The 12,989-nt window shown below is 27.1% G+C and overlaps 1 protein-coding gene across 1 annotated transcript; it reads left to right on the top strand.

The window, feature by feature from the left end:
- The first annotated feature begins 6,807 nt into the window (after positions 1 to 6,807).
- Positions 6,808 to 12,079, top strand: LOC108693603 (lipase 1-like). The gene is made up of 8 exons (XM_018202638.1): positions 6,808 to 6,826; positions 7,933 to 8,133; positions 9,219 to 9,396; positions 9,653 to 9,767; positions 10,027 to 10,270; positions 11,354 to 11,497; positions 11,584 to 11,811; positions 11,936 to 12,079. The coding sequence occupies exons 2-8, from the start codon at positions 7,981 to 7,983 to the stop codon at positions 12,077 to 12,079; spliced, it is 1,206 nt and encodes a 401-aa protein (XP_018058127.1). The 5' UTR covers positions 6,808 to 6,826; positions 7,933 to 7,980.
- The last annotated feature ends 910 nt before the right edge of the window (positions 12,080 to 12,989 follow it).

The following is a 12,989-nucleotide window of genomic DNA, read 5'->3' as shown; positions in this document are numbered from 1 at the left end:
TATATATATATATATATATATATATAATTATTCGCATATTGTTATTATATCTATATATGTATGCATGTATTTAGGTATGTACATAAAATACTAATAAAATTACGATACATCTGTTATCCCAATAAAAATGCTAAATCATCTCTCACCGATCGATGCGCAATAATGAAGTTACATCTGCAATGTCGCTACGATGATATTGCTTTTAAATAAAATTTAAATTAAAATCCAAATTAAAACAGCATAAAGAAATAATCATTATTTAAAAAAATAATTATTATATGAACGTATGCAGTTTTCTGGAAAATAATCATGCAAGTTGAAAATATAATTTTTATAGATATCAAATTTTTACCTATTATTCAGTTAGATATAAAATAATCGTATAATCTCTAAAAGAGATTTCAACAAAAATAAATTTACAAGAGTAAATTTACAATATAAAATAAATATAAAATTATGTTTGTATAATTTTTAAATAACTTCACTTTTCTTTCTAATTATTATTTTTATATTATTATCAAATAAAACGATTTAAGAACAAGCAAAAAAAGATTACACAAATAAAATTTTACACAAGTAAAAAATATTTACCGCAAAGTTACTCTACGGTACCAGAAGTCTCTCCTAAACCTCTTTCTCCTCTAAGAATTGGGTTGACATCCTCTCGCACAGGACACTCATGTAACACTCGCGAATAATATTCTATAATTGCGCGTGAACTAATTATTTATGAAAGTCTATCGCGTCGAACTATAATTCCATCTATTATTAGAATATTTTATGAAAAGTCTACTACTTATTCGATAACTTCAACAGCACTTCCGAAACAAACGCATGACGCGACGAATCGGCTGTTCGTTCACTTCAATTAAATCGGAGGCGAGGATACGTTAGCTTCCCCATTCGATGGATTTTTACACGAAAAGAACGATTTTACTCAATATCTAGAAATTTATTTAGAATTTAGATATATCATACAGATAGAACCAAAAATTTTTAGATACTTAAAAAAAACCATTCTTTTCATGTATATCCTCCGGGTATTCAGCCTTCTCATCACGTCAAGATCGTATCCGCGAGAGAAAAGATATCATCTGGAAAATGTAATATACAGCCATTATCTATATTATTATGTAATTATCAGTAAATTTTTAGAAATGTCATCAAATATTCATCAATTCATCATTATTACGAAATAAATTCGGAGCAGATAAAAGGGTTAAATCTCTTATTACGATATCTGTAAGATTAGAGTCAATGGAATGGGTCAGAGATTAATAAAAAAAAATATTTCTTTTACCGACAAATAGTTCGAAATTTACGCTTAATTTTTTATACGGACTGTATAATGAAAGATATATTCAAAAGATGACTTTACGATTTATTCACTTCTTACATTTCTTTAATTTTCAAAAGGAAATTTTAATTAAATTTTATATAACATTATCTTAAAGCTTATTAAATTCCCTTCAAAATGATCTATTATTTTTTTAAATTCTACCCGTAGACTTTTAGCATTTACCCAAAATGAACTCGGAACTTCATAATAAGAGCCTTTCCTCTAATACTGTGAACAAATTATTGAAATTATATAAATTATATATATAATTATATAAGTACAAAATATAATGATAACAATAATAACAGTACAAATCAACAATATTTTTATTATATGTTGATAATTTCAGGTGGTTTCATTTATGCCGTGAATGGAATGACATTTAAAAATATACAAATTACAGGTTTCACCATTGATCCTAAAAATCGGAATGTAATTTAATTTTGGAACCCGGAGTCTTCAGTAAGTATTATATTTCATATTTTTTTTTAATAACTCCTCTACATTATTAGAGATTCCTAATATATTCGAGAATTAAAATAACTAGTCACTAATTATATATAAGAATATATTGTATTTTTTTAGGCATTCACTATGCCTCACGCCATTGCTGTATGTCCTTATGGTAGAGCCCTTTATGTCTCAGAAATTGGATCAAACAAAGTATGGAAATTCGACCTAGTGATCAAATCTAATAATACAGATGTTAAGCAACTAGTATTACACAGGGATTGGAAGTAATTGATCGTTACTTATAACGCCGTTACAGTTACTTTTTTTGTAACGAATGGAAACGACGTTATCTATTTTTTTTAATGATAATACAGTTATATTTTTTTGGTGACGATAACGATTTTAGTTACTCTTATTGTTACTTTTTATATTTATTTTGAATCTATTTATGACAATAATTTTTTATACATTCAATCTTCAATTTTAACTTTAATAATTTATTCAAGATTGTTTTAAATAACGTCTTAACATGCTATAAAATGGCTTTGAGATTATGGTTTATAATATCTTAAGAATTTCATAAATCTATATATTATAGAGTGGTATTAATGTAAAAACAAATTTATGAATACCAATTTTTAAATTTGATTAAAGTGATCTCATATACAAAATTTATTGTAAAACATCGTACCTTATTCAGATTATATTTCAAGATCAAAAATTTAATTGGCATTTAATTTGCAAAATTGGATATATGTATGTATAAAATTCTAAAATTTTATGTACGAATTTCTAGTTCGGAAAAAAGTATCTCTTTTAATAATGTTTTTACATATCGATCTAGTGTTATTATTGTTTATTGCTTTCAACAATACACACAAAATATTGCAAAATTTTTTAGAATGATCTTGTTTCAGCATAACGACCATTTTCGTTATTTTTAGTAATAGTAACGATAATTATAAGTATTTTTTTACTTGATAACGAGTATCGAGATAATCAGTTATTTTCAAAAAATACCTTTACAAATACCTTAAATTCTAATATTACATTCGGATAATATTACATAGGTGAAATTTTGTCGTGTGATGCTATCAAGAGACACGATAGCGTCTCCCATCAAGTATATTGTTGATGAAGTTTAGTACATTAAAAGCATCCTTTTATATTATTATGAAAGAAACACTACCATGAAAGAGACTATAGCGTATCATTTACAGGAAAGAGGTTTATACAAAGGTTTATTTACAGGAAAAGGTTTTATACAAATGATAAGAGTTAATAATAAAGATAGTACTACTTGGGTATTTTATAATTTGATACAATAATTTTTTCGAGGAATACGTACGTTTTAATGCTATCTTTTATGTTTTTTTACATTAAGCTATAGAAGAATTAGTAATAAAAATAATATCATTTAAGTTTTATTAAAATTAAGTACACAATAAAAATAATATTTATCATCATCATTTGTGTTTATCTTTTAATTATTTGGTATAATAGTTTTCTTTTCCAAATGGATGTATTTTTAGTGATTTTTTTTCTATCTTCTTTAAAAAAGTAAGTCAGTTATTAATCATTTATATCACGCATTATTTTTCTTTACATATACATATATCGAAAAATCTCAAACCCATTTTCGAAAAAAATAATTTTTCAAGATCATATAAAATATCGCCTTGATATTGGATTTTGTAAGATATTAATTTAATTTTTGTATATGAAATAATAAATATATCTCATATAAGTGCAACATGTACTTTACACTTTTTGCATAATACAATTAATGCTGTTATAAAAGATGTTATGTACAATTTTGCTGCGTCATTCCTCTATTGGCCTTTAATCTTGACAATATGATTTCCTTACGTCAGTATTATTCAGTCACACGTCATAAAAAATTCCGTGATTATTAAGTCAAAACATATTGCGTGAAGAATTGACTGAATGAATGATTACAACACGTAAAAATATACAAATATACAAACACGTAAAAATATATACGATCTATCTCATGATAGTTAGACGCGTCCTCTTAGCATCATGATACTGTCTTTTGATATTCTTCTAATTTTGAAATTTTTACATGTCGCGAGTTTTAATGAAAATGTTCTATGGTATATTATACATGGAAAGAAATAAATTACATTTATCTATTTATTGTGATCATGTAAAAGTATGATCATTAGGGTAACCAAAATGTGTATAGAGTATTCTTTTTATTTAACTAATAAAGAAATAAACTAAATACAAATTTATTTCATAAAAAATTATGCATTTTAAGCCCTACATAGTACAGCATATTTTTGCATTATTTCACACATAAGATTTTTGTATATTTCGCCCACACAAATTTGCATATTTTTTCTATTTTTATTGTACATTTCAGATTGTTTTTTAATTTAAGTTTGTGATTAGTTTCTTTTCCGATATAATAATAAATAGGATTCCTAAGATAAGTTTCTCTCAATCAGAATATGATATATTTTATATTTTTGAAAATTAGCAATATCATATCGAAAAATAGTGGTTTTGTTATTTTAAAAGCAATTTCAACATACTTGATTGGAGTATCTTTCGATGACGATAAACATAAACAATTACAGCATTAAGGAAATAGCATTTAAATTTGCACTTGTAACTTCTGTTGACGTCGAATAAAATTTTTCAACGTATAAAAATATTTTACCATCAAATAGGCGAAGTCTTTTGTTCGAAAACTTAAGTCAAGTGTTTATTAGTTACTGTAATCGAAATATTAATTGAAATAATTACAATTTTTGCTTAATATGTATTTGCAAATACATATGTAATTAATTTAATTTTAATGTCCTGTAAGACTAATTAATTTTTTATTAAAAAAACGAACAAATTTTATCAAATTCATTTTATTTTGTTATTTTAAATAAAAAATTAATATTTCAAACATTTGTGCGATAAAAAGTAATTTTCAAATGTATATATTTCTTTCTTTAGAGCATTTTTTCAATTTCACACAGCATATTTTAGGCGCTTAAAAAGGGATTTTTACAACATAATTTTGATTGCTCTAATGATCATATACAAGTAAAATAATAGTCTATTGTAATACATACTTATATGCATTAATTGATAGCCTTGTAAAGTATTTTCTGATGTTTTTACACATGTCTTGTTTTTGAATCTTTCTTTTATCATTATTCTAATAAAAATAAAAGAATTCCCTATTTTTTTTTACTTAATTTTTAATATTTTCGGGTAAAAGAAGCTTTCAAAACAACAAATATTACAAAAAAGAATATACCTAATACATTAGAAATTGACTCAAATTTATTGAAAATTTATTATTAATATTATTGAAAATTTTGATTTATTAAATGATTCAGATATATTAATATTATTAATAAATACTTGTATACTACACCAAGTAATACTTTGAATAATTTCTCTGAAATTGATGAAGAAAACTAGAGATGATGTAACAACAATAGAAAAATATCAATAATATTTTATTTAGGAAACAAATACTTTTTTCTTTTCCTAGCAGCTTAATCTTCCTCTTGTAAAATATTAGCTTATGAGCACTTCACTGAAAAAAAAATGACGGCGATGACTTAACTCAACACAACATCGCATCCGATCTTTTCTAGGATTCTATATATAACCAAAGTTCAAACATACCATCATTTATATTTGTACATAACTTTTACATGTATATTTAATATGAGAGCATTCATTGCGTTTATTTTTAGCCATAAACATCTGTAAATGCTCACGCTTTTGTTACGCTCTCGATGGACGAATACTTGTGAGTAGCATTTATGATGTCAAAAGTGCTTCTCTATCTTTCTCTGAGCATTTACAACGGGAAAACTGAGTGTAAACGATGCTCATCAGTGCTTAAGAGGGAATTCTGTTCTGGAAGTTCGATTTTTAAACTATTTTTAAGAAATTTTTCTAAAAAATTTGTAATGTTTATTCATCGGAGTTGTTCCTACATATTAGTACATATTTCAAGTATCTTTTAGAATTTTTTATTGTAATTTTCCAAGAAATAAGCCTTATATAACAGTTATGTAAGATCATGAAAAAAGGCGCTACACAATGAAATAAGGCGCTACGCGGTGACTACGATTTCTCATTTTTAGCGCATATATAGTTCATGTTTAGTCATAGTAAAGTCAAAATGTTTATTTTTATTTATTTTACAGCATTTTAAAGATGAAAAAATTCGAAAAAATCGGAAAATAATTTACAAAGTGACACCATTTTTTTTCTTTTTAATATTTTTTTTTATTATAGGTCAAACGATAGCCAAACTCATATGCTTTAAGAATCTCTTTGATTTTTTCGTTTCAGACGAGCAGAACAGTCGTATCGTTACCGTGTAGCGTCTTTTTTTCAAGATCTTACATAAACTGTTATGTAAGGAATAAAATTGGAAATAAGACCGTTTATATTAAATATATAATATAAGGCTTATTTCTTTGAAAATTACAATAAAAAAAATTCTAAAAGATACTTGAAATATGTATTAATATGTAAGAAACAACTCTGATTTGAAGAGATCTTATGAATTTTTCAAAAAAAATTCGTAAAAATAGCCTAAAAATCAAGTTTCTAGGCCAGAATCCTCTCTTAAAGCGCGTGAGCATAAAAAGTAGTCTGTACCCAAACAAAATCATACATCTTAAATTGTGACATAAGACATCTTTAAATCGTCTTTTAGATGCAAAAAATGTTTTGATCCGATTTTAGATACATTTTGTTGTCTGGGTAACTTCTTGCAACATGTTCGTTGAAATAACGAGCTATAACAGGAGTATGTTTGAACATATTGGATCTTGTAATGCAAGCTAATAAATTTCCATAAAATGTTACTTTTATTTCCAGTCTCTCTGAACCTTCTCATCGATGATATAATGATCAGGCAAAGTGGAATTGATTCAGTCATTTGTGCGATCTTAGCGAAAACTATACTTAATGTGTCTGTTAAACACAAAAGAAGATTTGTATTCAATACTTTTGTATTCAGTGTCACAAACTTCATTGAATGTTCATATATTATTCAGATTTTATAATAATAAATTAAATTTTATTATATAATAATAAATTTTCATTTGTCTAACATTAAATGTGAGCTCTTCAGTGCAAAACCGCTCAGCAATAAGATAACGTATTATAACTCATAATATTGTTTCAAGGGAAAAGCCTTTATAATCTGTTATCTATTATATTGAATTTATACAAGGCAACATATTGTTGCCTAAATTCAATCATCGAAATTTCGTTTGAAATAATTACGCGCTTAATTTCGTATACTATTTATACTATTTTAATCATGAAAATAATTTTGCTCATAGTGTTTTGGAATAGTTGTAGATGAATAAAAGTATAAGTGCATCTATATGCATCTATATAAATACTCAATTTAGCGTATTCCACTCCACCTCCCAACCTATTTAGGAAAAAATTGATGGAGTGGACTCGCTTTGTGTGGAAAATTGACCGCTCCTTAATGGGAGAGAATAGGTGGAGAATGGGTGTCTATGCATTTTTTTTTCACTTTCGCGAACGTTTTACTACGATCTCATGACTAATATAGATGATAATGAAAGATTAAAAAAAACTTTACATCAACATTTCGATAAAAAATGAAATTGTATTATTCGTTTTTAAAATAGCATTTTTTCCCATAAAAATCACAAGTCTTCTCATAAAATATAGTATACATATCTTTTCGTAATTAGTTTTGTTCACTGAAAAAATATCTGCGGAATTATTGAGGAAGCACCATTTCTGAACATTTACCATTGATTTTTTTAAAAATTGATTTTGCCATTATTTGTCCTCCTTTAAACTATACAATTTTTGCTTTTTTCTCATAGCTTGTTTTTCAAGATAGTTGCCTGAGGCAATTAAAACAATGGAACGCCCTATATGCACAGTATAATCGTGTATCTTTTATATAACTTTTTTATCATCGTGTAGCTAATAATATAATGTGATTAATATTTCCTTTTCTGCATAAAAAAATGAAAAATTATCATCGCACTCCATATTAGAATTTACTATTTCATAAAGAAAAAAATTGAAGTAGATCTCAGCTAATTATGCTGTTTTTTTATTTCTATTTTTAGTACAATTCTTTGATATCTTAGAAATCCTAACTATTTTCATCGACATTGAACCATTCATCTAACTTTGTAATGCAAGTGTTCGTGCACTTTTTATTCTTTTGTGGCTTTCTGGACTATACAATAGCTGGGATACTTGATGTTCCGCAGAATGTATTTAAAAAAGTGCAAACGGACAAAGAACAATCAAACAATAGGTACATTTCTCCTCAAGGCAATCTCATAGTAAGTATATGACTGTTATAGGATGTTTTCCAGCACAACAGATGATATAGTGCTATTTCATTTGTGCGTTTTTGTTGTATGACAAATGTGTGCAAGACAGAGAAGTTTTCGGAACTCTCTATCCTCAATCAACAAATATGAAAAATTTGTCGGCCTGAGGCTGATATTACATTTGTCATGCAAAGCATTTCAAGCCTACTGGCTGCAAGAAAAAGAAATCGAAATCTCTCTATCCCATAGCCAATCAATAAACTTAAAATCTTTTCGCATGACAATGTAATACTAGCCTAACACAATTGAATTATAATATAGCTTTGTTGTTTGCCAATATTAAAAAAAGATAGAAATGATCAATGTTATATCATTGTCTCTTACTGGAAAATGCACCAACAATTATTCTGATAAAAATAAGAATTTTACTCGATTTTACCAGAAATATTGTATCAACCAGAATTCCAGTTATCTTAAAATTCCAATAAATTTAAAAAATTCTGATTCCGATTTCAATCAGAAATTTTTTCAGTATAATGTTTCATAATATGTAAAAATGCGTAAATCTCCCAGCTATTTAAGAAAAGATACATATACATACATATATATGTATACATATCCTAGTTGTAAACTGTAGTCATTTTGACACCGACAGTTAGTCAGTTTGAATTACTAACGTGATCTATTTAAAATATAATAATGACAATCCATTTAATAATGTCATTTATTTACAACATCATAATTATTGACATAGAATAAATGATTATTTGACGACGTACTGGTAACGTTATTAGTGACAAATTAATAACATCATTCATTTATGCCGTTAATCGTACAAAAATAATGACATATTTTAGTTAATATGATCTTATGTGATCTTATGTGACTGTTACGTCACTTTACGATAATAGAGCGTCAGATTGCTTAAGAATGACCAATCAATTACACCAAATAATACCTTGTTTCCTGGGATATATTGTATCCCAAATTTGGTTCAATTTTCGATTAAAAGTGCTTCTTCTGTATATCATTATTGATCTTTCTTCAAAACTAATAGCAGTATATTTTTTTGCACGTGCTTTTATTTTTTTCAGTTACAGATGATAAGAAAAGCAGGTTATCCTGTGGAAACTCACATAGTACAAACGGAGGATGGTTATCTTTTAACACTTCATCGTATTCCACGTCGAAATGGTGCACCCGTGCTACTGCAACATGGTCTTTTGACTAGCAGCGCCGATTTTCTTATTCTTGGCAAGGATAAAGGACTTGGTATGACATATTCAACACATAAGAATATTTCTCTTCCTAAAAGATTAGATTTCTATTTGACAATTATCAAGTTCCAAAATATGTATTATAATATATATTTTTTTAATATAACTCTGTATGTAATTGTGTGTATTGTAATGTAACTCTGTATTAACTATGTATGTAATTGTTAAAGCATTTTAATTATTTTTATTTATTTACTTTCATTTATACACATGTATAAGAAATTTATTGTAAATGATGTTTTTTTTTATAGCTTTCATACTAGCCAATCACGGGTATGACGTTTGGTTGGGCAATTTTCGTGGAAATACTCATTCGAGAGCACATGTTTCATTATCTCCATCGAATTCAAAATTTTGGAATTTTAGGTATACATGTTCATAAAGTAAAAATAATTAGTATTGAATGTAACATTACCATAATAACATTGTTTAATTTATGACAAAAAATCAAATAATTCACTTTTGTGAAATAGAATATTTTGTTGTAATAATATTTTATATATACATATATGTATACACACACACACACACACACACACACATATATATTATATATATACACACACACATATATACATATATATATATATATATATACACATATACAGATTAAATTTTGTATTAGCTTTCACGAATTGGGCATTTACGATGTACCCGCGATGATTTTATATATTACAAAAATAACTTCGCGACCATTGCACGCATATATCGGCCATTCATTAGGCTCGACTGCTTCTTATATAATGGCAGCGGAACGTCCAGAAATTACTAGAATGGTGCGAATAATAATCAGTCTTGCACCTGCGGTTATTCTGAAGCGTGTAACCACTCCGTTACGATTGTTCTGCACTTTCGTAGCAAATACTCAGGTAAAGTCATATGGAAATACTTTTAAAAAATAATTTATAATTTATATCAGGAAATAATTTTAAAAAACATCCAATATATGTAAAACGCTGCTTTTATTATTTCCATCTTTCGACTTTAGATTGCACACAAGATGTCACATTTTTTTTTCGAATATTATTCCTTTTATAATCCACTTTTAGAGATCTTGAACTTTACTTTCTTTTACAGAAATAATGCAATATTTGTATTATAAGCAATTGAAATATTGAAAAGAATAGCCGAAATAGTAAAATTAGGTTTTTAGTTTTTGAATTTTAAGCGAAATTATTTTAACAGAATTAAAGTTTTGAAATTCCGAAAATACATACAAACTGGTGCACGAAGTATCATTTAATTATCTCGTTAAAACTATACTCGAGATACATCGAGTTTTTTAACTGTGAGCAAATTCTATGCTTCAAGAAAATTCTGTTAGGTATTGTGACATCATAAATTGGAAGTAGATTGAGATAAAGTAAATTGAGAAATCAGGTAGTTCCCCTTCAAATAAAAATAAATATGATTGTAAATTAAGTATTGCAACAATTGAAAGGTAAATATAGCAAACTCGAGCAGCTCTTTTCCTTTTTAAGATATTTAAAAAATCTAATCAAGGCCATTCTAATCTTACTCTGTATAAAACAATTCGTACAACATTTCGTGTGCCATCTTCTATTTCTTAAAGTAATATGTACACTTTCATGTCCGCTCAATTTCGACTCGTAACTACATCGACCACATCAAACAGAATTTCCACGAAACACAGAATTTGCTCATAAAGTTAAAAAAAATCAATAATACACAAGAATGATTTTAATAAGATAATTAAATAGTATGACATTTCGTATGTGCCACTCTGTAATACTAAAAATTTGAATATAATTTGAACTAAATATTCTTTGAAATATTACAATGAAGATCGGAACAATTTAAAGCTTCTTTGTATGAATCACGTTTCAAAAAGTTACTTCAAATTTTTTATTTCTCAAATAATCATTGGAAACTGTAAGATCAGATTATAAGCACATTATATCGCAGTTTAAATTCAAAACGCTCTTTTGCAGGAGCTGTTGCAGTTGCTTGGTATAAACGAGCTTTTCCCCATTAACTTTATAAACTTGAGTAAGTCTCTCAGCGATATCAATACAGAAATATTCGCCACTGCGCTATGTCTTTTCTGTGGTTTCGATAGGGAACAATTAAATATTGTGAGTATTTTGCAAACATCGTACTGATTTCCATCTCCGGGTTTTCGTCATCATTTCACCCGCATCACAAGTTGTCCGATTTTTAGACTTTGCTGTCCACATTTTTGAGTCACAATCCAGCTGGTACCTCGATCAAAATGATAGTACATTTTCATCAGGTACTTAATTCCGGGAGATTTTGCCAATATGATTACGGTCACATGAAAAATCTACAAATCTACAATACATCCGAACCACCGGATTACAATCTCGCGAACATCACCGCACCGTTCGCGTTATTCTACGCCGAAAACGACCCGATAACCACCTTCCCGGTAGGTATAGCGAATAAAAGTTAAAACTTAAATCATTAAGAGATATATTGGAGATTAATATGTTTTAACCCTTTGTATACTTATGTCACAAAGAAATAAGAGCGATCAAAATTATTTCTTTAAGGATGTGAAGGAACTCATCCGGGTATTACCTAATGTAGTGGACGACTATACAGTGCCGTTTCCAAAATTCAATCATCTGGATTTCGTATTTGCCATAGATGCACCTCAGCTTGTATACAATAGATTACTCAAAGTACTTAACTAACTAAAGTACTTAACAAACTAAAAGTAGGAATGTTATATTGATAATTAAGAAATTGCAATTGTATATTTTAATAAAAACATTTTAATATTTTAATTATAAAGGAAAACCGATATTGAACACATCTCATAAAAAAATCTTATTTCTTCACCTCCATATTTTTCAAAAACTAATTATTATATTTCATTAATGCTAATCAAAATTCATAATTTACATATTTGTGGCTTGTTTCTATACAAAATCGGCTAGAAACAAAATCGGCTAATCCTACAAATGCGAAAATAAAATTCTTATGATTTTTTTTGTAAATTATATAGTTTAAATAATAGCGGATTATATTATTATTAATAATATTATATATTGTTTTATGCAGAATAATTTGAAATAAATGTTTGTCCTTAAAATGTCATATTCCTAACTTAACTAAGATGATTTTCTTTTGGCGAAAATTTGATGCGAAGCATATTATTTAATTATAACAAGAAATATTTAGCGAATAATGGAAAGCATACGGTAAGCAAGAAACGGTGCAACTCATTGTCCGACGCAGGTACGTAAGTATAGTCGTGGACAGAATGATTATAACACTTATTCAATGGATTTCAGAACTTATCCTGCTTATCGAATAATCGATTGAGGACATGAGGGCTTTTTTTATAACCACAAAATGATCCCTTTATTGTCTTATCTACCTATATTTTATCATTTATTTTGCCTATTTTCATCCATGTATTCTTGTCTACCTTCATAAAAGTGCAGTAACATACCGCAAATATAATCTATTATTATAGTATAAATGTCCGAAATATATCGTAGAGATATCCTAAAATATCCTAAAAATATTATATTCCAAGTAAAAAGTGATATTTTTAGTATATCTCTTTTATTTTACTTGGGATCTTTGATATATTTT

Source organism: Atta colombica, unplaced genomic scaffold (genome assembly GCF_001594045.1).
Source record: "Atta colombica isolate Treedump-2 unplaced genomic scaffold, Acol1.0 scaffold96, whole genome shotgun sequence".
Lineage (NCBI taxonomy): Eukaryota > Metazoa > Arthropoda > Insecta > Hymenoptera > Formicidae > Atta > Atta colombica.
The sequence above is the reverse complement of the archived record's forward strand: the minus strand, read 5'-3'. Positions and strand labels throughout refer to the sequence as shown.

What these genes read in the sequence shown, in the direction of transcription:
- LOC108693603 (XM_018202638.1), top strand. Translation starts at nt 7,981, where the DNA reads ATGCAAGTGTTCGTGCACTTTTTATTCTTTTGTGGCTTTCTGGACTAT. An exon ending in TGGCAAGGATAAAGGACTTG is followed by an intron (nt 9,397 to 9,652) that starts GTATGACATATT and finishes TTTTTTTTATAG; the next exon opens with CTTTCATACTAGCCAATCAC. An exon ending in TCAAAATTTTGGAATTTTAG is followed by an intron (nt 9,768 to 10,026) that starts GTATACATGTTC and finishes ATTTTGTATTAG; the next exon opens with CTTTCACGAATTGGGCATTT.